Here is a 24,399-nt window from a genome sequence, read left to right on the forward strand (position 1 = left end):
CACTGCATGATTTTAGTTGGGTTATTTTCACCAATCCATTCTTGTATTGCTGGTCTCTGTGGCGTGAAACACCCTTGCAGGATTCTGTGATGCCTGATTGGCTGTTTGGCCCGCCATTTGCAAGTCTGGGTGGTTGACAGCATTCAAATGCCGCCATTTTCTCTTCTAGTCAGCCAGTGGGCGTTAACATTCAGGAGTTCAGAGGTCTTTAGGGTTTCTGGTTTTAACCCTTTCTTAACCACCAGAGAAGGGTTGCAGGCCCATCCCACATGACCCCTGGCACCCATTTCCCTTCTTGATCTTAAACACATGCACCTCAGATGTTTGCTGATATGCCCTCTAGAGGTTCCAGGGTGCTACAATTTTGTGTAGGTTTCTTTTTTTTTTTTTTTTGGGGGGCCAGTGGTTGTCATTTATGGTGGTCCATTTCTGTTGGTTTCCTTATTACAGTGGCATCATTATATAGATGGAGCACCTTCCTTTTCTCTCTCTCTCTATCTCTCTCTCTCTCCATTTTTTTTTTTTTTTTTTTTTTTTTTTGGAAGGTTCCGGGCAGCTGGCATTAAACTACATCAGTGTCTAGTTTCAATATACCCATTCAGTCTCCTCTCTCTCTCCTCTGCCCGTTCCTCCCCGCTTCCACCAACAGCATGTTGAATTGGTGCTCCACAGCATCTTCACAATGTTTAATCTACCCTACTATAAATCTTAAGCGAATCCAGACTGCTTTAAGATGTTAGATACATTAACATATTCAGACTTTTTTTTTCTCTCTCACCTCTTATAAAGATGATAGTGAGAGGTGGAATTGTGTTTGGTGAAGCACTCACTGAGAGAATAGATCTTTCCATTAACTCCACATTTTCTTACATTGTGTCAATTCAGAAAGTAGTTTGTGCCATTCTATAATTTTTAACAGTTTTAACAATCTTCATTTACCTACACATAGTTGGCACGTGTCCAATATCATGTGGAAGTTCCGGACTGATCCACGACCAGTACCTACTTTCAATCTCAGAAGCGTCATGTCCATACAAATTGATTTTTGAGCCAAGTGGATTTTTAATAAAAGCATCATTGAAAATGTATTTACACGATTATTGAAGGTCAAAATTGCCTAAAACGCTTTTGGCAGAAATAACCCATTCACGTATCTAAATCTGGTCATTCCAACTGAGTCACATCCTCCATAGATCATTTACTTTAAACTAAAAAAAAAAAAAAAAAACTGTCATCGATCAGTCACTCAAAACTCAATCAAAAGTTGAGTATGACTTGCTTTCCCGTAGAACACAAAAGCAGTTCTCAGAATGTCAAAGCTGCTCTTTTCCATGGTGATTACTGGCTGTTGCAGTTTCAGTTTGACTTATGTTAAGGTTTTGAAACCTCTTTTGAAGTCTAAAGAACTATTAAGACATATGGTTCTGGGTTTTAGTTTTAAGTGGTTGTTGTTTTTCTTCATTTATTTAATGGGAATTGCACATTGCAGCGTCAGTTGAATTTTTCGTGAAGAATTTGATTTGTATCTCCTCACTGTTGTCATGTGAATGCACAAGAGTTTTAATGTTAGCGCTAATGAATTAAATGCTGTCATGAAAGTCAACTGTTCTAGTGGATTTATTCCTGTTCTGGCCTTGTCTTTCACCTTTTGTCTACATCATTTGATATAGCCGAGACAGTGACCTTTCTTAACACCTATCTGTTAGCATACTTAAAAATCACTATTTGGATGACACTAACTTACCAAAAGTCATTAATGTAATTTGTTTCTGGGTGCTTGTGGTTGAAACCTTGAGATCAGATTTTGTTAAAGATGTCTGTGACTATAAGCACTCCTGTCATGATTTGTGTATGCATATTTTGATGCCATTATTTTCATGAAATAAAGTTGGTAAAGGAACCCTATCTCTATAACTCTTTTCTCTTTATTTATCCATCTACAGGACCAGAAAACTCCAGATCAGAAACATTCCACCACACCTACAGTGGGAGGTAAGTTTGGGCGTGTATCTGTTCTGACACAAAGTCTTCGATCATTCTTCATCAACACAATGATGCTGTTTCACTCAAATGCTCTGTCTATGAGACAGAGCTCTAAAGGATGTTTTCCAGACAGATTAAGCCTAATCCTACAACAACAAAAAAAATAATAATAATTTTATACTCTGTGATTCTTCTAGCCTCATACTTTTGTACTAGATCAATCTTTTTTTTCCCAGCCACATCTGAAAAGAAACTTTACAACAAAAACTTGTCAAAGGTGAAGTGTGTAATTTTTACACCACTAGTGTCACCAAACGGAGTTGCAAAAATGTTATCAAACAGGTTTCTTGAATACAAAGATTTCAGAGCTGGTTAGTAACGGATTACATGTAATCTGGATTATGTAATCAGATTTTAAAAATCAGGTACTTGTAATTGGATTAAATTACATTTTAAAATACTCATAATTGGACTAGTTACGTTTTTATAGATTACGTGATTATATATTAACCATTTAACCACTGGATCTATAGAGATCATTTAATATTTAAGGATACACAGGGCACAAACATCACTGCTTTCCAAAAGTTAATATCCTGTCAACTGCAAAGGATTCTACGTCAAATGTAAAGATTTTTTTTTTTTTTTTTACTTTACATTGCAAATCTAACCAACTCAAACACATTTTTTCAATTATTATTTGAATTGTCACTCTCTGTGTAATATAACCATGTGTCGCAATGTTTTTGGAAGGGTTTTGTCCATCAGACGCATCAAAATGCATAAATACACTTCGTATTCAGTTGGATTAGCGCCGTAAAGTTACTTTTAGTTTCCTTAAATTGCTTTTGTAGTCGGCTTCAAAAATGTATCTGAATGCACTTTTGGTGTAGTGATAACTTTGAGATGTTTTTGTGACACTGATTCACAAATATAACTGGTCTGATCTCTTACCACATGTGGATGACGTTTGTAAAATGGCGAAATTGCATGACCACATTTTTGTTAACATGCCTCGGGAACCTGTCCATAATTTTAGAAACTCTAGTTTTCAACTCATTTAAGAAATACCTGTTAAACTCAACCATATTTGAGTCTGTCATTGATGGAGGGCTTAGACCTCTATCAGCATCATGGAACATGAAAATATGAAAACTTCCTTCATATTTTTACATTTGTGATCATTTGTCTGAATTTGTAGACATAAGCACCATTCAAATGACTAAACCATGCAGCTTTAGGTTGAAAGTAATCTGAAAGTAATCCAACAGTAATCGGATTAGATTACCCTCCAAAATATAATCTACGAAATTACGTTACTGATGACATTTTCTGCCATGTAATTTGTAATCATTACCTGATTACAATTAACAAGTATAATATAATAATTATAATAATTAATTTAATTTATCACACATTATACATTTTGCACATATACAGTGAAATTCCTTTTTTCACATATCCCAGCTAAGCTGGGGTCGGAGTGCAGGGTCAGCCATGATACGGCGCCCCTGGAGCAGATAGGGTCAAGGGCCTTGCTCAAGGGCCCAACAGTGGCATCTTGGCAGTGCTGGGGCTTGAACCCCCGACCTTCTGATCAGTAACCCAGAGCCTGAACCGCTGAACCTACCACTGCCTAAAAAGTAATCCACCCAGCATTGATCATTGGGAATACAGCAGGAAAAGGGAAAAGCACATACACTATATAATATACTCCTTTTATACACACCTATTTTAAATATTGACTACTGCCCCTCACGTCCACGTATATGTGCTCAAGTACAATGGCGTAATTCTGAACTTTGACGTAAGAGGGAAACCCCACTACTGCAGTGCAATTCCTCTGCAGGTTGCGATGGAAAGTTAAGGAAACAAACACAGCAACAACTCTGAAATGTCTGGAAATAAAGTGAAGCAACAGAGAATAAAATAGCGAAGTCTTCCTTGTATCCCATGTTTGTTATTTACAAAAGCTTTGCGGGGAAATTACATTGCTGTGGAGAAAGCTGCTTACAGAATGAGCAGCATGTAAGAGTACAGGAAAAAGCTGCAAACAAAGTGCTTATAAATGAAAATGTGACTTTTCAGACATAAGTTTCTCGCAATAATATTTTTTTGGTGTCCATGTAAACGAGCTTAATGTTGCTGCGTTGGACTGGTCTGAATGCTCAGACAAACAGATTAATGTTTTGATAGCGCAAAAGTGTTTACACTTTTTAGGGAGGTCAATTTACGAATGGCTTACTTCTATTTGTCTATGCATATCAAGCTGGGAAATGAAAGACAATTTAAAGCATAAAAAATACATATTTTAAAAAAAATACTTGTAAGGTTCTCTTAATTTCTATATTGCACGTTTTTGCACATAGTTTTTCTAAGGGAATTGTAATGGTATAAAATTAAATAAAAGTAAAATCTAAAGTAAAATTTACTTCATGACATAATATTGATTAAAGTGAGTAAATTTAACTTAAACATTACAATTAATACAGTTTTTTACTTATAAATCTGATGTACTTAAACTTCACATTTTGAACTTTCCTTTTAAACACGTTTAATCATGTACCACATTAAATACGGAAGCCTTCCACATGGAAGCTTATTGCATGCTATGTACAGTATGTAGTCTGTTAGACAACATCACCTTGCATTACTGGCAATAGAAACAAGGTACAGAGCTGTGCACGAAGACCTCAACGCTTGGTTAAAAAAACACAATGGCATTAACAATCAACAGAATGTTTTTTAATTTATTTTTTTATCATGAACGGTTCATTTTGAGTAGAAAATGAACTTCAGATTTCACATAACAAGAAGCTGCCAAACATGACAACAAAGTCAACAATAAAAATGGAATAAACTTGCAAACAGTGAAACTAAACCAATTATTTTTATTAATCATTTTTTATTAAGTAACACCAGCTTTGAAAAGTTAAGTAAAATTTACTTATTTAATTTACCAGTGAAATTGACCCAAATTAGTGAATAAATATGACAAAGTTTCAAGGAATAAATAATGACGCATTGTAAATATAACAAACAATCATAAATAATATTTACTTTTAAGCTAGTGAATATATTTTTACATGTTTGAATTGAATACAGATGTAGAATTTACTTAAAATGTTCAAGTTCACGCTTTAACTTATTCAGTGTAGAAAGTACCCATCTTTTCTGCTATATTTACTACAAAAAAAATAAATAAATGTGTATTTATATATATATATATATATATATATATATATATATATATATATATATATATATATATATATATATATATATATATATATATTTCAATGTACTACTTATAAAGAATCAGTGATTATGTGGCATAAAAAACTTCTGTGCAATCAGTTCTGCGCAGCTGTCAATTTTTTGCAAAATCTTTTCAATGTGTCCAATATTTAATCTGACTCTGAATAGCAAAGATCGAACTTTACATGTTCTGGCAAGTATAGTGCCCTGTGTTGATTTAAACTCATCAAGTTTTGTCAGTGTCAGTCAGGTTAGGTGATCTGTCTGTGCTTATGAGATTACACCATTAAACATACAGTATCTGAATGTGCGGGTGTGGCACAGTGCATGCTCTCTGATAGTTGTTATACTGCTTGACTGTTGTTCTTGTGGGGCGGGGTCTCTCTTGGCACATTTCCAGCTGGCCTCACATCTGCCAACCTCAGCCACTAGGAAGTGACCTAAGTGGCAAAACTGTTTTGACACAAACTCCTGATGCCAAATATTGAATTTAAATTACTGGTAGATATTTAAAATATCTATAACTAGTTTAAACAAGATGATGTTTAATCATTTCCAAATGAGCAAATTTGTATAAATATTTTATAATAATTGAGCATGCAGCCTTCAAGACCTCATATTAAAGGGATAGTTCACCCCAAAATGAAAATTCTCATCATTTACTCACCCTCATGCCATCCCATAGCTGTATGACTTCCTTTGTTTTGCAGAACACAAATGAAGATTTTTAGAAGAATATCTCAGCTCTGAAGGTCCATACAATGCAATGGCCAGAACGTTGAAGGTCCAAAAAACACATAGAGGCAGCATAAAAGTAATCCATATGACTCCAGTGGTTGCGTCTGTGTCTTCAGAAGCGATATGATAGGTGTGGGTAAGAAGCAGATCAATATTTAAGTTCTTTTTTACTGTAAATGTCCACTTCCACATTCTTTTGTTTTTGGCAATTCACGTTCTTTGTACATATCGTCACTTCCTGGGCAAGGAGGAGAATTTATAGTAAAAAGGACTTAAATATTGATCTATTTTTCACTCACACCTCTCATATCGCTTCTGAAGATATGGATTAAACCACTGGAGTCATATGGATTACTTATATGGTGCCATTATATGCTTTTTGGACCTTCAAAGATCTAGCCACTATTCACTGGCATTGAATGGACCTACAGAGCTGAGATATTCATCTAAAATTCTTAGTTTGTGTTCAGCAGAAGAAAGAAAGACATACACATCTGGGATGGCATGAGGGTGAGTAAATGATGAAAGAATTTTCATTTTTGGATGAACTAAGAATCAAACGAATATGTCCTGAAGATCTTATACTTTTTCTTTTCTTTCATTCTCTCTTTAATCCATTGTTAGGTTCTTGATGGTCTGCTCGCCCAGTATGGAACTGTTGAGAACTGTGAACAAGGTAAATGACCACATGAGTGCCATTTTTGTTTTGAATTGCCCATTTCAAAGGTATTACTAATTTGCACTAATGTGACAGGATTGTGTCCAAACTATTTGAAATATTTATATGTACAATACTTTTTTTGTTGTTGTTGTTGTTTTTTGGTCAGTTGTTTTAAGTTTATTGCAAGTACTTTATTGGCATTATTGTTAGCATACAATATTTCCAAGTCATCAATTCACACACAAATAAACGTACTAACAAAAATACGGTGTCATGTTAATAATAAAAGTAATTACAATATAATATATAAAATAAAATGCAATAGAATAAAATAAAATCAATTTTCAGCAACATATAAATGTATTTTTTCTCTCTATCTCTTTCTCTCATGTTCTCATAGTGAACACAGACAGTGAAACTGCAGTTGTGAACGTCACATACGGGACCCGGGAACATGCTAGACAGTAAGTGACCTTTACCCTGCGACTTTAAATCAGAATAGCTTCTTATCTTGTCTTTTTTTTATTTATTTTTTTTTATATCAAGCCAAACCTTCACAGAATCATCTTTTGGTTAACAATGGAAAGAAGCGCTTGAATCAGATCAGTGTTTTTCCTTGCTCTCTCCTGACACCTACTGGTCATTCAGCTGCACTGCAAGCCAAAATCAGCGGTACCAGCGTTTTGCTGGTTGACTTTTTAGCTTGAGATGTAACGCTTTGTTCATTATCTGATTAGTCTGTAATCTTGCTTAAGAACCATTTAGGTAAATCACTTCTGTTGAACTGTGAAATTATCCATATAATTGTATTTTTGTAGATTTAACTAGTTAGCATTCAGTGACATTTCCTCCCAAGTTACCTCAGAGATACTGCCATTATATCCAGGGTAGCACAGTCATGGAAAACAAGGGAAATTTTAAATGATGTTTACAAGACCTGGAAAAGTCACTGAAGTTTCTGTAGTGAATATGCATTTTACAAGTTAAGCTCTGCTCTAAAATAATTAATCAGCTTAGATATTGATGTTGTGTAGAGTAAAACCTGTTCGCAAGCCATGAAAGAGAAGTTCAAGAGCGAATCATACTTTTGAGTCAGCTCTTCTCAATTAAATGTTCAAACCAACTCACAAATTGGTCTGAATGATACGTTAGCGATTCAATCTGATTTCGTTTTTAAAAAATCCTTATCAATGAGCCATAAATTGTGGGAATCCTGTATTAACCGCATCATTTAAACTTTTCCTCCCGAAGAGCTATTCAGAAACTCAATGGCTACCAGTTTGAGAACAATGCCCTGCGTGTGTCATACATCCCTGACGAGAACTCTGAGGTCGACTCTGAACGAGGTCCAGACAACGGCCGTCGCCCCGGATATGGTCCACGAGGTAACTCGCGCCAGATGTCGCCTGGTTCTGGAATCCCCTCCAAACACCAGCACGCTGATATCCCTCTCAGACTACTGGTGCCAACACAGTATGTGGGTGCCATCATCGGCAAGGAGGGTGCTACCATCCGCAACATCACCAAGCAAACTCAGAGCAAGTATGTGATTACAAGTATGAAATTAATGGCAAAAACAAATTTAATCAGACAGTTCACCCAAACATTCATAATTTACTTTAATTTCATTCTAAACCAGTATGATTAGCCTTTTTCCGTGGAACACAAAAAACTTTATTGAGTAGAATGTCTAAGCTGATCAGTAATTGTTTTTCTTTTTTTTTTTTTTTTTTATCATTGTATCTTTTATTTGGTGTTCATTTCAGAACCTTTACGATACCTCCCTTTCATTCTCCCATCTCTTAGGATCGATGTGCATCGCAAAGAGAATGCCGGCGCAGCAGAAAAGCCCATCAGTATCCATTCTACGCCAGAGGGCTGTTCAGCTGCCTGTCGTATGATCCTGGAAATCATGAACCAGGAGGCCAAGGACACCAAAACGTAAGTCACCATGGCAGGTCTATCTATTTGTTGGTCGGTCTAGCTGTCTGTCTTTCTGTCTGTTTGTCCGTCTTGTTATTCGTCCGTCCGTTGGTCTAGCTGTCCATCGGTTGGTCTGTCTGTCCGTCTAACTTTCTGTCCACCTGTCTGTCCGTCCGTCCATCAGTCTGTCTGTCTGGCTATCTGTCTGCCTGTCTAGCTATTTGTCTGTCAGTCTGTCTCTCTGTCTATCTAGTTATCTGTTTGTCTGTCTGCCTGTCTGTTTGTCTAGTTGTCTGTCTGACTATTTATCCATCCATCCATCTGTCTGTCTGACTTTCTGTCATCTGACTATCTGTCTGTCTAGCTGTCTGTCTGTCTATCTAGCTGTCTGACTGTCTAGCTATCTAGCTATCTGTCTTTCTATCGTCTGACTGTCTATCTGTTTGTCTGACTGTCTATCTGTCTGACTGTTTGTCTGTCTATCTATCTGACTGTCTATCTCTGACTGTCTATCTGCTTGCCTGTGTGTCTGTCTATCTCTGACTGTCTGTCTATCTAGCTATCTGTTTGTCTTACCGTCTGACTGTCTGTCATTCTGTCTGACTGTCTATCTGTCTGTCTGTCTTTCTGACTGTCTATCTATCTTTCTGACTGTCTATCTGTCTGTCTGTTGTCTGTCTGTCATCTGTCTGTCTATCTTTTTGTCTATCTGTCTTTCTGACTCTCTAACTGTCTGTCTGCCTGTCTGTCTGATTGACTATTTGTCTGTCTATCTATCTATCTGTCTTTCTATCTGTCTGTCATTCTGTCTGTCAGTCTGTCTCTCTGTCTGTCTAGTTATCTGTCTGTCTATCTGCCTGGCTGTTTGTCTAGTTGTCTGTCTGTCTGACTATATGTCCATCCATCTGTCTGACTGACTATCTGTCTGTCTAGCTGTCTGTCTGTCTATCTATCTGTCTATCTAGCTATCTGTCTTTCTGTCGTCTGACTGTCTGTCTGTTTGTCTGACTGTCTATCTGTCTGACTGTTTGTCTGTCTATCTATCTGACTGTCTATCTCTGACTGTCTATCTGCTTGCCTGTGTGTCTGTCTATCTCTGACTGTCTGTCTATCTAGCTATCTGTCTGTCTTACTGTCTATCTGTCTGACTGTCTGTCATTCTGTCTGACTATTTGTCTGTCTTTCTGACTGTCTATCTATCTTTCTGACTGTCTATCTGTCATCTGTCTAACTGTCTGTCTACCTGTCTGTCTGATTGACTATTTGTCTGTCTATCTATCTATCTGCCTTTCTGTCTGTCTGTGTGTGTGTGTGTGTCTGTGTGTGTGTGTGTCTGTCTGAAGTAATAATGTCCTCTATTATAAAGGGATAAATGGTCATTCAATAAGTGCGTTTCCATGTAGTTATGCATTAATGAAATCAGTGATTACAAAATAAAATGTATAGCACAAAAAATATGGGCTAAATGTGCAGCTTTTAAGGCTAAAAAAAAATTGAGTACAAGCCCAAGAATATATAAACAAAGGCAATTGTCAATACATAGAATACTGCTCATTTTTTAGCGGTTTCACATTCCTTTGTACCTTGAGTCGTTCGATTTGTCAGTGCTGGGTCGCGTCTATTCTCAGATCAGTATTAATAGAGTTTTAATTTCTGGTAGTGCTGATGAGGTGCCTCTGAAGATTCTTGCTCACAACAACTTTGTCGGCCGTTTGATTGGCAAAGAGGGACGCAACCTGAAGAAAGTGGAGCAAGACACCGATACCAAGATCACCATTTCACCGTAAGAAATGAAGCGCACACACTTCAACAACACAAAATAAATACGATTTTTATAATACATAAATAGTAGTTCACTTGACTTGAATATGTGATTTATTTCTTCTGTTGCATCTGTTAATATCATAAACGTCCTCTGAATGCAGATTGCAGGACTTGACCCTTTATAACCCAGAAAGGACCATTACAGTGAAGGGTTCCATTGAGGCGTGCTGCCTGGCAGAACAGGAGATCATGAAGAAAGTGCGAGAGGCGTATGACAATGACATTGCTGCTATGAATGTGAGTTTGATTGTTAAAAGCTGTGTGGGCTTAAGAAATCTTAAGAATATTCTCCATGTATCTAAAAAAAAAAAAAAAATTAATTAAGGGCTGTTTACACAGGACAGTTGTTGCATTCCGTCTGCAATATTTTTTTTATTGTTGGCCTATGTACACAGCGTTGCCATAAGCATTGTCTTTTGAAAGGGATAGTTCACCCAAAAATTAAAATTCTCTCATCATTTACTCACCGTCATGCCATCCCAGATGTGTATGACTCTTCAAAAATTACATAAAGACAGCATAAAAGTAATCCGCACAACTCCAGTGGTTTAATTTATGTCTTCTGAAGCAATGCAATCACTCTGTGTGAGAAACAGATCAATATTTAAGTCCTTTTTTTGCTTTAAATCTCTGTATTCAGTTTCTGAAAGTGAAAGTGGAGATTTATAGTAAAAAAGGACTTACATTTTGACCTGTTTCTCACCTACACCTATCATATTACTTCTGAAGATATGGATTTAACCACTTGAGTCTTATGGATTAATTTAATGCTACCTTTATGTGATTTTTGGCGCTTCAAAGTTCTGGCCAACATTCACTTGCATTGTGAGGACCTACAGAGCTGAAATATTCTTCTAAAAATCTTTGTTTGTGTTCAGCAGAAGAAAGAAAGTAATACACATCTGGGATGGCATGATGGTGTGTAAATGATGAGAGAATGTTCATTTTGGGTGAACTATCCCTTTAAGATGCCATGTAATCCGAGCATCCCTGTGCTCTGTTCTGTTATGCTCCGTCTAGCTGTTTTTAATGCAAGAATGTGTGAATGGCCCAAATGCAGAAGGTGTTCAACAATATCAGCTTGAAAAAGAAAAAAAAAAGATCTATAACCAATATTCTCATCTTCTACTTCCTAACTTTCCCCAACATAAGTATTACCTGTAAATTGTGAGCATTGCTGTTATACAAGTATCCGGCACAGACCTCTGTCACTGTATTCCCTTTTTCTTTACCTAGCAACAGACTCACCTGATCCCTGGATTAAACCTGGGAGCCATCGGCCTCTTCCCGCCATCCTCTGCAATGCCTCCACCTGCCCTCGGAAACTCTGTGCCTGGCCCCCCCTATGGTCCTGTTGGGGTATGTACAATTTCCTTGCAATTTTTTTTTTTTTTTTTTTTTTTTTTTTTTTCCCCCCAAAGTAACTGTTTTCACATCACCGGACCTCTGTGGCATCTTTTCCTTTTTATGGTCCGTTTACAGTAGTGAAACATTGACATTTATGATGTTCTTAACAGTTATTCGTTGCGTGTCTCCCCACAGGCCTCTGAACAGGAAACTGTCCATGTGTACATCCCAGCCCAAGCCGTGGGAGCCATCATTGGCAAGAAAGGACAACATATCAAGCAGCTGAGCCGTTTTGCTGGGGCTTCTATTAAGGTAACTCTTCTGCAGATATTGCACATACTGTGTGGAATGTCTGTGAAATGTAAGATGAAGTCGGCACACAAAAGCCAAAACATGACAACTACGCCAACACCAGTTTTTTGACTGTCCAGTCAAATGTCTCGCTCCATTTTCTCTGAATCTGAGCATAGTTTAGTCAAACCCATCAGTCACAGGATAAATCACAGTCTTAAGAAAACAAATTCAGGTTATTTTGACGAAATGTGTTTCTGCTTTCTGCATTTGCAGGAGGTGTAGTGTCCTGAAGGAACCACATTTTGTGTTTTGTCCATTGCCTTCTATTGTGTTAAATGCAACCATAAACCTACAACATCAACTGAAAGACACAGTTGTCTTGTTTTGTGATTTTTTTATTTTATTTTTTATTTCAAGATCTATTGTTGAACTGAACCGATAGGTCATCTTTCATCAAATATTGTGTTTTATGTCACCAAATGTTTACATATGTCATACAGATATTGTAGAGAGTTTATGTGCCTCATTGCTGATGGACAAAGTTGGTTGTGTCATAGGCTCATCTGAACATCTCCAAATAATTTTTCTTCAGATTGCACCTGCAGAGGCACCAGACTCAAAAATGCGAATGGTCATTGTTACCGGACCACCTGAGGCTCAGTTCAAGGTTAGGCTTACTCTTTTCTGCATATTGATTACTATTATACTCTATGTAGTGTCAGATTGATCATCCGCAAAGAGAAGCCAATAACAAATTCATAATATGTGACACAAGTATTTTAAGAAGCTTTCTCGTGTGTTTTAGGCTCAAGGCAGAATATATGGTAAGCTAAAGGAAGAGAACTTCTTTGGGCCCAAAGAGGAGGTGAAGTTGGAGACGCACATCAAAGTAGCAGCTGCTGCAGCTGGAAGAGTCATTGGAAAGGGTGGGAAAACCGTAAGTCATGCTGGTTGATATCATTCCAATATTGCTGATACTAGATGTCACATTACAGCAACTCAGTAGAGTGACAGTTAAGTGAATGAAATGTAAAGGACAGATGAGAAAGTTACTTAATGCTGATGCATTATATATCGGGACTATTTCAGTATTGTCCATATTAGGCATTTTTAATTACTTTTTTCATTTTTTACATTCATAATTAGTATCATCTTATTAGTTTGATATTGGAAGCAGTGATTATTATACCTTATTTTATATTCCAATTCAAACACCATATTCCTGCTTGGTTTAAAAAATACAAAATGGCTATTTATCTTCTCCTCTGCACATTCAAATGTTTTAATGCCTAATTTGACTTTGATCACTTTTTATTTCACTGGTATTGTTTTGTTGTTGTTCTTGTTGTTCTATTTAAGACATTAGAGACACTACAGTATGATTTTCTGTAAAGCTGCTTTGAAACTATTTGTAATGTGAAAAGCGCTATACAAATAAAAATGTCTTGACTTGAGCTGCCTTGTTGAAAAACAGGCAAAACTGTATAGAAATATAATATTGGCCATCATGTAGGGATCGGTCGACCATAACAATTATTGGCTATCTGAAAAAAATTTCATCCTTATTACTTAAAGGAATAGTTCACCCAGAAATGAAAATTTGCTGATAATTTACTCACCCTCAGGCCATCCAAGATGTATCTGAGTTTCTTCCTTCATCAAAACAGAATTTAAGACTTTTAGGATTTAATTTCAGGCCTCCTCCTCTAAACAATGCCAGCGAATGTACTGCATTTTTTGACGATCCAAAATGCATATTTAGGGTGCATAAAAATAATCCACACGACTCCAGTTGACAAATAATGTTCTTCTGAACCCAAACGACTGATTATTTTTTAGAAACAAAACAATACTAATTTACTTTTTAACTACAAATATTCACTTTCGTACATCTCTGTGACGTGCGATCATGAGAGGGATGACGTAAGCTCATTGGTAAGGTCACGCGTCACATGGAGGAGGAGTCAGGAAGCTTGTCACTGTTTACATTGGGTTTTTTAAAATTATTATTTGGAAATGATTCTAATTTTATATTGTTTTTAAATTGTTTTGGACTGTTTTGGTTTGTGGATGGCACAAGTTTCTCTTGTAATCAATGACGCACTTCCTGACTCCTCCACGTGACTGTATTATATAGTCCATTCCCTGTCAAGCAACAGCAATATAAACAAAGACAGCACATTTAGAAGAAGTTGGTTGTGTAAATGGACTGCCTATGACAGTCACACGCTCCTTTTAAACACATGGAAAATGTGGTTCTCATCAGGATTTGATTTTACGCTTCGTTAAATGATAGAGAATGTAAGTATTATTAATCATTTTCATGTACTGACATGCAAATCATGGCTAGTATTAACAGTGGTTGTATCAGAACGCACTTCGCTTCTACCGGTCGATTTTGAAAAATTAAATTCATTTATTGAAACATGGAAAAATATACCAAAAACATTTCTAAATTCAAAAATATCACCATAATAACAAAATGGTCAAAAAGAAATCATACGAAATCCAAACATTCCAAACATACTCCAACTTCTTCCACCGGCCCGTTTTGCAAGGACTTAAAAATCACTCTATGATAGCAGGTAGAAAAATACCAATACAAATTATTTAATAAATACAATTGTAAATATAAACATAATACAAAAAATTTAAAACCATGACCTAAAGATAGTTAAACACAAATCTCATAAGTATTTGTTTCATAAAACAGCTGCAACAGTGGTCATCAGGGACCTGATTTGATGTTCCACTTTATTTTCAGAGTTTGGACATGAACTTTATTACTGTCTGCTGGTGGAATCTCCTCACTTCAAATGTAGGAACCGAGTTTGGACTTTGCGCTGAGATAACACCTGCTTTTGAAACGTCTTAGCACAGTGACCTATTTCTCAGGAAAACAGCCAATTGAGCTTTGCACCACTTAATTTACATACAATACACCCACAGTTTGTACTCCCATCCACGCCCACGTGCACAAAAAGTACGCTTCGAATTAGCGCGCTCACGAATATATAGCGCTGTGATTTGCGCACTAACAAAAATAGAGCCCTTATTCCCTCAAATCCATTAAATCGATCAGTTGTGGAATGAATTGAGCAGGACAGTCCTGCTGATGTTTAAAGGTTATCATTGTGCTTCGACCACCCCCTTTTAGGTAAATGAGCTGCAGAACCTCACCGCTGCTGAAGTTGTGGTTCCCAGAGAGCAGACCCCTGATGAACAGGACCAGGTTATCGTCAAAATCATCGGCCACTTTTACGCAAGTCAGGTGAGTCAACCGTAGTCTTTTTCACCCTCATTTCTTTCTACTGTTATGGTGTTGCCCACAATTCATCTAAAACGTGCTTGATTAGGAAAGTACACACAAATTTGTTTTTTCATATTGCTCGAAATTTGTTCAATCAGAACAGAATGGAATCAGACCTCAAAAACATCTCTTCCTGATTAACTAAAATGCTTTTTTGTCCCCTCTTCTAGCTGGCACAGAGGAAGATCAGGGATATTTTGACACAAGTTAAGCAGCAGCAGAAAGGAGGAATGGGAGGTCAACAGGGGCCCCAACCACAGGGCATGTCTGAGATGGGGCCCCCACAGGGGCTGGCACAAGAACCCAGGAGAAAGTGAGAGGCTGGGGCCCATAGCCAGTCAGACGGACAGACAAATGGAGGACAAACGAGCGGACTGACTGAGATAGTGACAGACAGACCCAGCGCTAGACAGGGAGAAATGAGCATCAAACTGAGAGGGAATTAAAAGAAAAAACGAAAAAGTAAAAAAATGCCTGAGAGAGGACACAAGTCTAGAGAAAATGAAAATGAACAAGAAATAAGAGTGATTTTTAAAAAGAGAGATAACTAGAAAACAGAGACCAGATGCCAGGCCAGGTGGAGTGATTGAGGATGGCGAGGAGGTGGGGTGCCCTCTATTGAGAGCTTTTTAGATAGCAGCTTATTAGGATAGCGCAGTTCCCTCAGAAGGGATGTGTGCTACTCGGGACCCTCCGCCATCAACAGTCACTTCAAAAATTTTAACTTTTTTTTTTTTTTTTTTTTTTTTTTTTTTTTTAAGATAGAGATATATGTATAGAAATGTTTATTCAGAGGTATTATTAATGAAATGCAGTGAGATAGAGATGGGAGAGAGAGAGAGAGAGAGCAGGAGAAACCACCACAATTTGGTGGGCGGAGTCACCAATCAGGTGACTTCTCCCTACCTATCAGGGACGAGAGGAGGGGCCAAAGTTGTTAACACTGCTCTTGCAGTCCCTCACAGTAAACTGTGGGGGTTAGAAGATGAAAAAAGATGAAAAAATTAGGTTGTAAATATAATCTTCATGACTTTGTGCTGCACGTTTAACTGTCTGCAATCATGCACCTGGCTTGAGAGGATGTTTTGAGTGGGTAGTGCCATTTTTTGAGGCTTCCCTTTCAAGCTGGTTGCTGATTGGCTGGCAGGGCGGGCGGTTGGAGTTCAGTAAGTGTGTGGGCTTAAGATGACCTCTGCAGTTGTATTGCAGTGGTTCAGCTTTGAGATGCGGAAACACACCTATCCCGCCTTAAACCACGCCAGCGATGATCGCTGCTGCGTTGCCTGCACCCAAATGGCATATTTTATATATATTATATATATATGATATGTGAGTTAACCTGGCCCCTCATTGCATTGGACTAGGCAGGAAGAAAACTGATGAAATGGAGAGTGGGGCTTACCAGGATTACAGTAAATAAGGCCCAGGCCATCTTTTTGTAAAAGTTTTTTTCTATTTTAGGAATGTGTGAATAACATATTTGCAATTTTCAAATAGCAACAGTTGTTATCTCTAAACCTTCAAACTGTTTGCTGGGGCTTTCCCTGAGAATAACATGTAAAATATGTTGAAACAGTCTGAAGGCCAGCTTTGAAATTACTGGGATCCTTAAGGCCAAAGTATACTTCGGTTTTCCGTGTGCTGGTATGTCTTGCGCACAGTGCTTGTGACACAAATTTTGTCATTGGCACAGCACGCCAATGGCGGGTCTTGGGGGTGGGGGGCATTGCCCCCCTAGATTCCCCCCCCCCAGAAATGTCTGACACCCCTCTCCCGGTCTACCATTTGCTCACCCTAAAGATCAAAATACTCCTCCAAAAGATTGCATCTTAGTGCCGGCCCTGCAGAACACATGGACTGTGCTCGTGCAGCCAAGTTTTTCTAGACACGTGCGTTTATGGTGCGTTCAAGAGAACTTTTCCCACCTCCTATTTGAAAACAGTGCTCGAAGTCGGACGTCCGACTTTTGAAGTTGGGGTAGATTGATAAATCCCGACATCAGAGAGAAGCATTATTGAACGTAATTTCCAAGATGGCGGCGACCAACGAGCATAATACAGAGCTGGGTTTTGTGAAGCGTAAAAACAAACTTTTAAGTATTTACACTGGACGAAAGCATTTTGTGCTTGTGACATTTTTGCTTTTGCCATAATGGGCATAAAAACACGAAATGTTCTTGTTCAGTCATGGCGCCTTCTTGTGGTGTGTACATGTAACCGTGACTTGTGACTGCAAGGCATTGAGGTTGGAAATTGGAAATTGGAAAAATCTCCGACTTCGTCTGAAACGCGGCATTAGTCTTTGCGCGTCCGTATGGGCCTGTGATCAAAAGAGTATAATTTGAAAGACTATAGCGTGAGACAGAACGGCAAACAGAAAATAGAAGTATACTTTGGCCTTTCAACACAAAGGGTACAGCCCCTCGTCAAACCTGCCTTTTAGTTCATTGGTCAAGAACAGGTGACAGCAAAGTGGTTTCTGTGCTCTCTCTCCCCTGCTTTGTTCGACATTTGCCGATGAGGTTGCCAGAATGCTGGCCTTTCTCACTGAACCTAGAACAGATTAGATAAAAAATGAAATTAAGAAAAATGAAAAACCTACCTCAGGGTATTGTTACCTCAGTATTCCTAATTTCTTTTCTTTCTTTTTTTTCTTTTTTTTTCCTTTTTTTTTCTTGCTTGCTGGTGTTTTATATAAAAGCTGATAGTCTTGAATATTTTATTTTTTTAAGGAAGAAATATTTTTAGTTTTTTGTCTGGTAGCTTTTTTCCCATTATTTTCTTTTTCGGTATGAGTGTATGCATGAGTGTAATTGTGAGGTTTCTTCCTCACCTGAGCTCAAAAGGACCCCCAGGAAAAGCAATGAATTGTGTAGGTGGTTTCACAGCCTTTAGGCCAGCCTGGGGATCCTTAGAGACCTGCACTTGAAATCACTGGCCAATGGGAAGTGGAACAATTCACACCATCTTTTACTGGTGCATGAATGATGTTGTCATGCCACAGATCTTTTTAGTTTGACGCATATCAGAATGAATTATGATTGTGATGTGCCATTAATTTTTGCGCCTGTGGTGTGATCTTGATCATTTTGCACTGAAGGTTTCGACTTGGACTCCATTATCAATTACATGAACAGCATTGGTTGACTAACTTGAGAGGGTTTTATAAATGGGGATGCTTGCCAAATAGTTTTTATCCACAACTTAACTGAAAAACTAAAGCAAAGTGACCTTGTTGGCCCTAAGGCACTGAATGTAAAAACATCTAACATCTTTTTTTTTTTTTGTTTTTTTTTTTTTGGTTGGAGTCTTCTCATTCCCCATTGTCCTGTGCAAGTGTGCGCGAGTGTGTTTTCTAATTGAGTTTAATTGTTAAATCTTTTGTTGGGGAAGTGGTTTGGGTGTTTAAAAAAGGCAGAAAAATTGAAAAACACACTATGGCCTCGGTAATACTCATTTTTTTAAACCGACTGAGAGCATAAAAGGTACCTTTGAAAAACGGGAGCCAAAAAAATTAAGAAAAAAATGCTCACATCTCGCAAATTTAACCTCGCACATAATTTTAAACAAATCGATCAAAAAATAGATTTTTTTAATTTAATTTTTAATTTAATTTTTTTTTTTAGAATAAAACGCTAATTGGATAAAGGATGGAAAGGCTTAAATGTTAAAGATGGATGGACACTGCCGGACTGCATACTTTTCAGGTTCCATTCAGACATCTGTGAAGGGTTTGCCACATGTCCATGTGCTTTAAAGGGAAAGTTCACCCAAAAATGACAATTCTGTCAACATTTTACACATTCTCATGTTGTTTGAAACATGAATGACTTTATTTTTTTTTCCAAGGAGCACATGCAGACAGAGTAATACAGATGGTACAATAGACCCGTTTAGCTTGTAGTCCAAAACCCGGGAGTGAATTCACCATGGCAAACATTTGCGGCGAATCAAAAGCTCATTTACATGTGAAAATAACGAGCTGCAAATTTGCAGCAAGTTTGCGGCTAGTTTAGATTTTTTTTTTGTAACGGGGAGTTTTGAGTAGAAAAATAAGGTCTGTGGTAAACATTACTTGACGATACGTGGACGTTTTGTTCTACAACATAAATTACACCCAGTCATACTTAAAACGTGAATTTTGAAGGCTAATTGAATGACATACTTTTTTCTAAAAACACATGGTGGTTTCAAAATTCACGTTTGATGTATGACTGTGTAATTTATGTTGTAGAACAAAACGTCCACGTATGGTCAAGTAATGTGTGCCACAGACCTTAGTTTACACACAAGATTAAAAACCCAAAGGAAAATCATGAGGGAACCCATGGCGAATTCTCTTCCGGCTTAGCCTACGAACCGCTTTTAATGAGGGTGATTAAATATGACTGAATTTTCATTTTTGTCTGAATTATCCCATTAACAGGTCAAGGTCTTTGTTTTTTAAGCTTCCCTTTTTCACACTAGATGGCAGTCTTCTGTTTTCTGCTTGAAGGTCACACTTGTCAATGATTCCTCAGTTGTCTCTAGAGAGACACAATACATACTACTCTTCAGGCGGGAAAGAAGCGTCTTGTTCAGTTACAGCCCATAGATTTCTGTCAGACACCAAGACACACTCATACACTTTTGCTCTGTTCAGACTGCAGCAGCCATTTTGTTTTTACTTTTAACTTTTTGTTTTTTTTTTAGACAGCAAGCTTTATTTGGACATGACATCTGGTTGCGAACTGTTTCGTCAATAAAAGACAAAAAATATGTGAGAAATATTAACATAAACAGCAGATCTCCAAGAACTAACATAATTGTGACAAAAATGGAAAAAGTAGAAATGTTATTGTAATTTGCATTTTTTATTTTTTTTCTGTATTAAATTTTTTTCTGTATTCTTAGGGTGAAAGGTATAATAAGCGATGAGAGGGAGATGGACAATTTTAATGAGGAGGTAGACATTCTTTCAAAGCTAGTTTTTAAAGAGACCTTAATGGATTTGCTTCATTTTTCCTTCTGTTAATTTAGCATTTAGATGAATTTTAGATGCCACATTCATCCTCTTCCTCTTTTTTTCCATGTCATTCCTTCCTCCATTCTTCCATTCATCCCTATTACACCACTCGCTACCTTCATCTGCTCATTTTGTATTTTGGTTTTCCTTATATTTCATTATTTCCTGAATCAAAAGAGCCATTTGCATTGGCAAGAGACGTGTTGTTTCAGTTCTGGAGTAGAACACCCTCTCTCACGCTGGCCTTGTTTGTGACCGTTTTCTCAGTTCAGTTGAGTCGTTTGATGTTTAATTTCTTTTTCTTTTTTTTTTTTCTTGCTCAGATTGTTTCCGTTTATTTAGTGTTGGATTATAGCTAGGTTTCTCCTTCACGATGCACACACACACACACACACACACACACATACACACACATCTCACACTGCTACTAGTTATATAGTAAATACTAACAAATAATTCATCCTTCAAGTAATACCTGTGCCAAACTGGGGTTCTCATTTGGGTTCTCATTTTTTTATTTCCTGTTTTGTGCTCCAAGAAAAAGGAACTAAGATTTGTACACAGTCAGGAGCAGATGCAGTGCTCATATAGATTGGCTGGTACACGGTTTCCCTGAGTACTGCGAGTTAGGCCTCCTGTTTGGCACTTGTTTTCTTATGTTTTTCAAGGTCCTCCACACTCATTGTCTGTGGCAAGGGCTTGAACAAACAGTAGAACAGTTACGCTGACATACTTGAGCTTCAAAAAGAGACGGTATGTTGTTTACTTATGCAATTCTGTGACAAGTCAAATGAATGGCTGTTGTTTGTCACACGGACTGTTAACTGTCCACTTGGAAACCCATAAGGAGGACGTGATCGCCCCATCCGTTGCATTGCAGTGCATAGATTTACACGTAGAGGGCAGATTGAACCTCAACTTAGTTGGGTGTGATCATCGATTTTGACGTTGCATGCCACTGTTGTATCTCACCGTGCTAGTTTCTGGCATCTCCTTAAAGAAAAAACATTTGGGTGCTACAATGACGACTCAAACCTCATATAACTAGGAACGCTACCTCAAGACTTAGCCATAAGATTGTTTTATCAACCAGACGAGAGCGAAAGTGCATGTTACATTACTTTTGACTTAATTTATTTTTAGCTCTTCTTAGATGTTTGGGTAGAATTTTACTACTCCAGCCTAGAGTTGGGACTCTAATTTACAGTGGCGTCTGAACTTTTGGGGAGGAACTGGGGGCAGGACAGTGTGGTGTGATGGTTTGCACAGTGCAAGGAGAAGGAAAGTTTTTTTTTAAGGTTTCTAAGTCCACAATTAAGCTAAAATTCTCCCCATATGATAAAGTGTCTTAACCAAACCCTAAATAAGAACCTCTTTCCAGGTAGCTAACTATTACGATACAAATGGAACAAACTTAACTAACTGTCGGCATCAGATTTTGTCGATACCTCAGTAGACGAAACACAAAATTGTGCCTGTTCTGCTGTCCTCTGTGTCTTTTCCCACCTCAATGGCACCACACTACCTCCACGCCTTGCAGCCTTGACCTACCATTACTTGGACATACCCGATGTACAATCCCCCCAATGGAAGCTGCCCTCGAAACCAGTTTCACTATTTCTTTTTCGAAAGCTGTGGATAGGATGAGTGAAACTAGATTTAAATTGGCAATAAAATGGCAATTTCTGCCTAGAGCTTCTACTAACATTCTGTCCTCCATTTGTAGGCCCCTTTTATGATTTACACCCTGAATCAAAGGGCACCACATCTGTAACCATGTATTATTAATTTTTTTGTTTTGTTGATCTACCTCTTAGAAGAAAAGAAAATAAACAAATAGGATGATCATAAAACGAAAAAAAAAATGGACACAAAAAATTTACATTTTGAAACTAAATAAATCAATGATAATAAAAGGCTTATAAGCAACTGGGTAGCAGCATCTCCATATACTGTAGTGAATAGAAAACCTTTACTTCCAAAGATGATTTTGTTTTTTTTTGTTTTCAGTTGTTTTGAAATTGATCTGGAAGAATTTGAAAATGGAATAAATGGAATCTGGTAGGGGAAATAATTCAAAAAACGAGTCAATTTCACTAGTCAATCTACAGCCCCCCCCCCCCCATTATTTTATTAAACTGACTTTCATTTTTAACCTACAAATTCTTCTTTTTATTTGATTTATATTTCTGATGGCTTTTTAAAATGACATAGGATTGTATCTCTTATGTTTGCAATAGAAATCGCTCTCTTTCTCTGTGAACCGTGACATAATAGTATCTTTTCAGGCCGCACAGAGCAGCATGATGTTAAAATCATTTTCGTTTTTATTGTTTCATTCACCTGTAATGATACGACAGGAGAGTAAAGGTCTGTTTAATTGAATAGGGCACATTTTTGGAGGATGAGAGAGAGAAAGGAGACTACCTTTATCGGACTACCTTATCCCTTCATCCCTCTTACTGAAGGTGCCACAGACATTATTAGGACTTTCAGCCTCTGCCTGCCTGATTTTCTTTGATTCTCATCCACAATTGTTTTGAACTCCTTGTAAAGAATACAGAGCATAGATATGAATGTGACAATAAAAGATGAGTAAACCGGTGTCCTCTGTTGTGTCTGGGTTGTATCTGTGTGTTTGTCTCCACTTGGACCTATCTACCTTTATCTTTTTATCTTATATAAATCAAATAATTTCAGATGCAGTAAAGATGACATTTTCCTCCAATAAACACCTTGAATTACAACATTACACTTCAATTAGAGGAAATATAGGAAATCAGGTTAGATGTTCAATTTTGAAATGTACTGTTAATTCTGATGTTGCCAGAAAACTGGGAAATGAAATGGAAAAAAATTACTGTAGATTTATTTGAATGTATTCATTGTGGGTTTATTTGATTTCTAAAAAAAATAAGCCATAATTAATGTAGGCACAGAATCTGTTTCATCCAATCATTTCCTAAATTATATTCTTGGAAAAAAAAAAAAAAAGAAAGACAAAATGAGGTGGGCTGACCAGTACTCTATTATCTGAAGATTGTTTGGCATCTAAGGAATATTCGAAAACCTAAAATATATGCTACTCTTCACTATAATAACAAAACAAAAGTTTTGTAATTACATCTGAACTTTGGTCCATGTATCAGTGATATGAGAATGTATTTAGCCTTTCCCCTGCATGTTTCATCATGGAAGAGCTGGTTTAATAAATTATTAATAAAGAGTAAATGGATATGTGTAAAAAAAAATATGCATCAAAATTACCTGGAATAAATAACGAATGAATCAATTAACAAACTATGTATTTATTTGTTTGTTTGCATACTGCTATAGTTTATTTAGAGGAACTCTTTTGTTGAAGCATGTCTTTGTTTTTCTTTCTTTCATCATTTACTCACCCTCATGCCATCCCAGATGTGTATGTCTTGCTTTCTTCTGCTGAACACAAACAATATTTTTAAAGATCTGCTCTTTTGGTCTTTTAAATGCAAGTGAATGGTGACCAGAAATCTGAAGGTCCAAATAGCTTTTGACTTTCACATGTGAAAGTCACATTCACTTTCACATCTGAAAGTGAAAGTGGAGATTTATAGTTAAAAAGGATTTAAATATTGATCTGTTTCTCACCCACACCTATCATATTACTTCTGAAGACATGGATTTAACCACTGGAGTTTTATGGATTACTTTTATTCTGCCTTTATGTGCCCTTTGAACCTTAAGATTTCTGGCCACCATTCACTTGTATTAAAGGACCAACCAGGGGCGTAGATTCCAGGGGGGATGGGGGGAAGGTAACCCTCCCAATAATCAAAACAATAAGTACAGCCACCGCCCCCAACAGATATAAACCAATCCTTTGTAAACGTCACCGCTTACATTACGCACAGAAGTGTTGGCTGGAGCCGTGCACAAACAATAAACGTTTATCAGATTACGTTGTTGAAAAATTTTTTAGAGGGCTCTCGTAGATGGCTCTGGCTTCAAGCCATCAACAGAGCTGACTGGACTGAGGAGATCATTTCAACTCAGGGCTTTGCAGCAAACATTTATA

At 37.3% G+C, this 24,399-nt stretch overlaps 1 protein-coding gene across 2 annotated transcripts in view; it reads left to right on the forward strand.

Annotated features, from left to right (window-relative positions):
- Positions 1–22,947, forward strand: part of LOC127451398 (insulin-like growth factor 2 mRNA-binding protein 1) — a 59,619-nt gene extending 36,672 nt beyond the window's left edge. Inside the window, exons 3-15 of one of the 2 annotated variants that reach the window (XM_051716085.1) lie at positions 1,944–1,992; positions 6,604–6,655; positions 7,041–7,104; positions 7,892–8,182; positions 8,447–8,581; positions 10,224–10,346; positions 10,489–10,624; positions 11,624–11,746; positions 11,930–12,046; positions 12,621–12,695; positions 12,834–12,965; positions 15,186–15,299; positions 15,509–22,947. In XM_051716085.1, coding sequence (XP_051572045.1) covers positions 1,944–1,992; positions 6,604–6,655; positions 7,041–7,104; positions 7,892–8,182; positions 8,447–8,581; positions 10,224–10,346; positions 10,489–10,624; positions 11,624–11,746; positions 11,930–12,046; positions 12,621–12,695; positions 12,834–12,965; positions 15,186–15,299; positions 15,509–15,655 — 1,558 coding nt within the window. In that variant the 3' untranslated portion in view covers positions 15,656–22,947. The remainder of the gene's footprint in view (positions 1–1,943; positions 1,993–6,603; positions 6,656–7,040; positions 7,105–7,891; positions 8,183–8,446; positions 8,582–10,223; positions 10,347–10,488; positions 10,625–11,623; positions 11,747–11,929; positions 12,047–12,620; positions 12,696–12,833; positions 12,966–15,185; positions 15,300–15,508) is intronic. The other variant, XM_051716086.1, reaches the window with a different exon arrangement.
- Positions 22,948–24,399: the final 1,452 nt, after the last annotated feature.

The sequence above is a fragment of the Myxocyprinus asiaticus genome, chromosome 14 (genome assembly GCF_019703515.2).
Source record: "Myxocyprinus asiaticus isolate MX2 ecotype Aquarium Trade chromosome 14, UBuf_Myxa_2, whole genome shotgun sequence".
NCBI lineage: Eukaryota > Metazoa > Chordata > Actinopteri > Cypriniformes > Catostomidae > Myxocyprinus > Myxocyprinus asiaticus.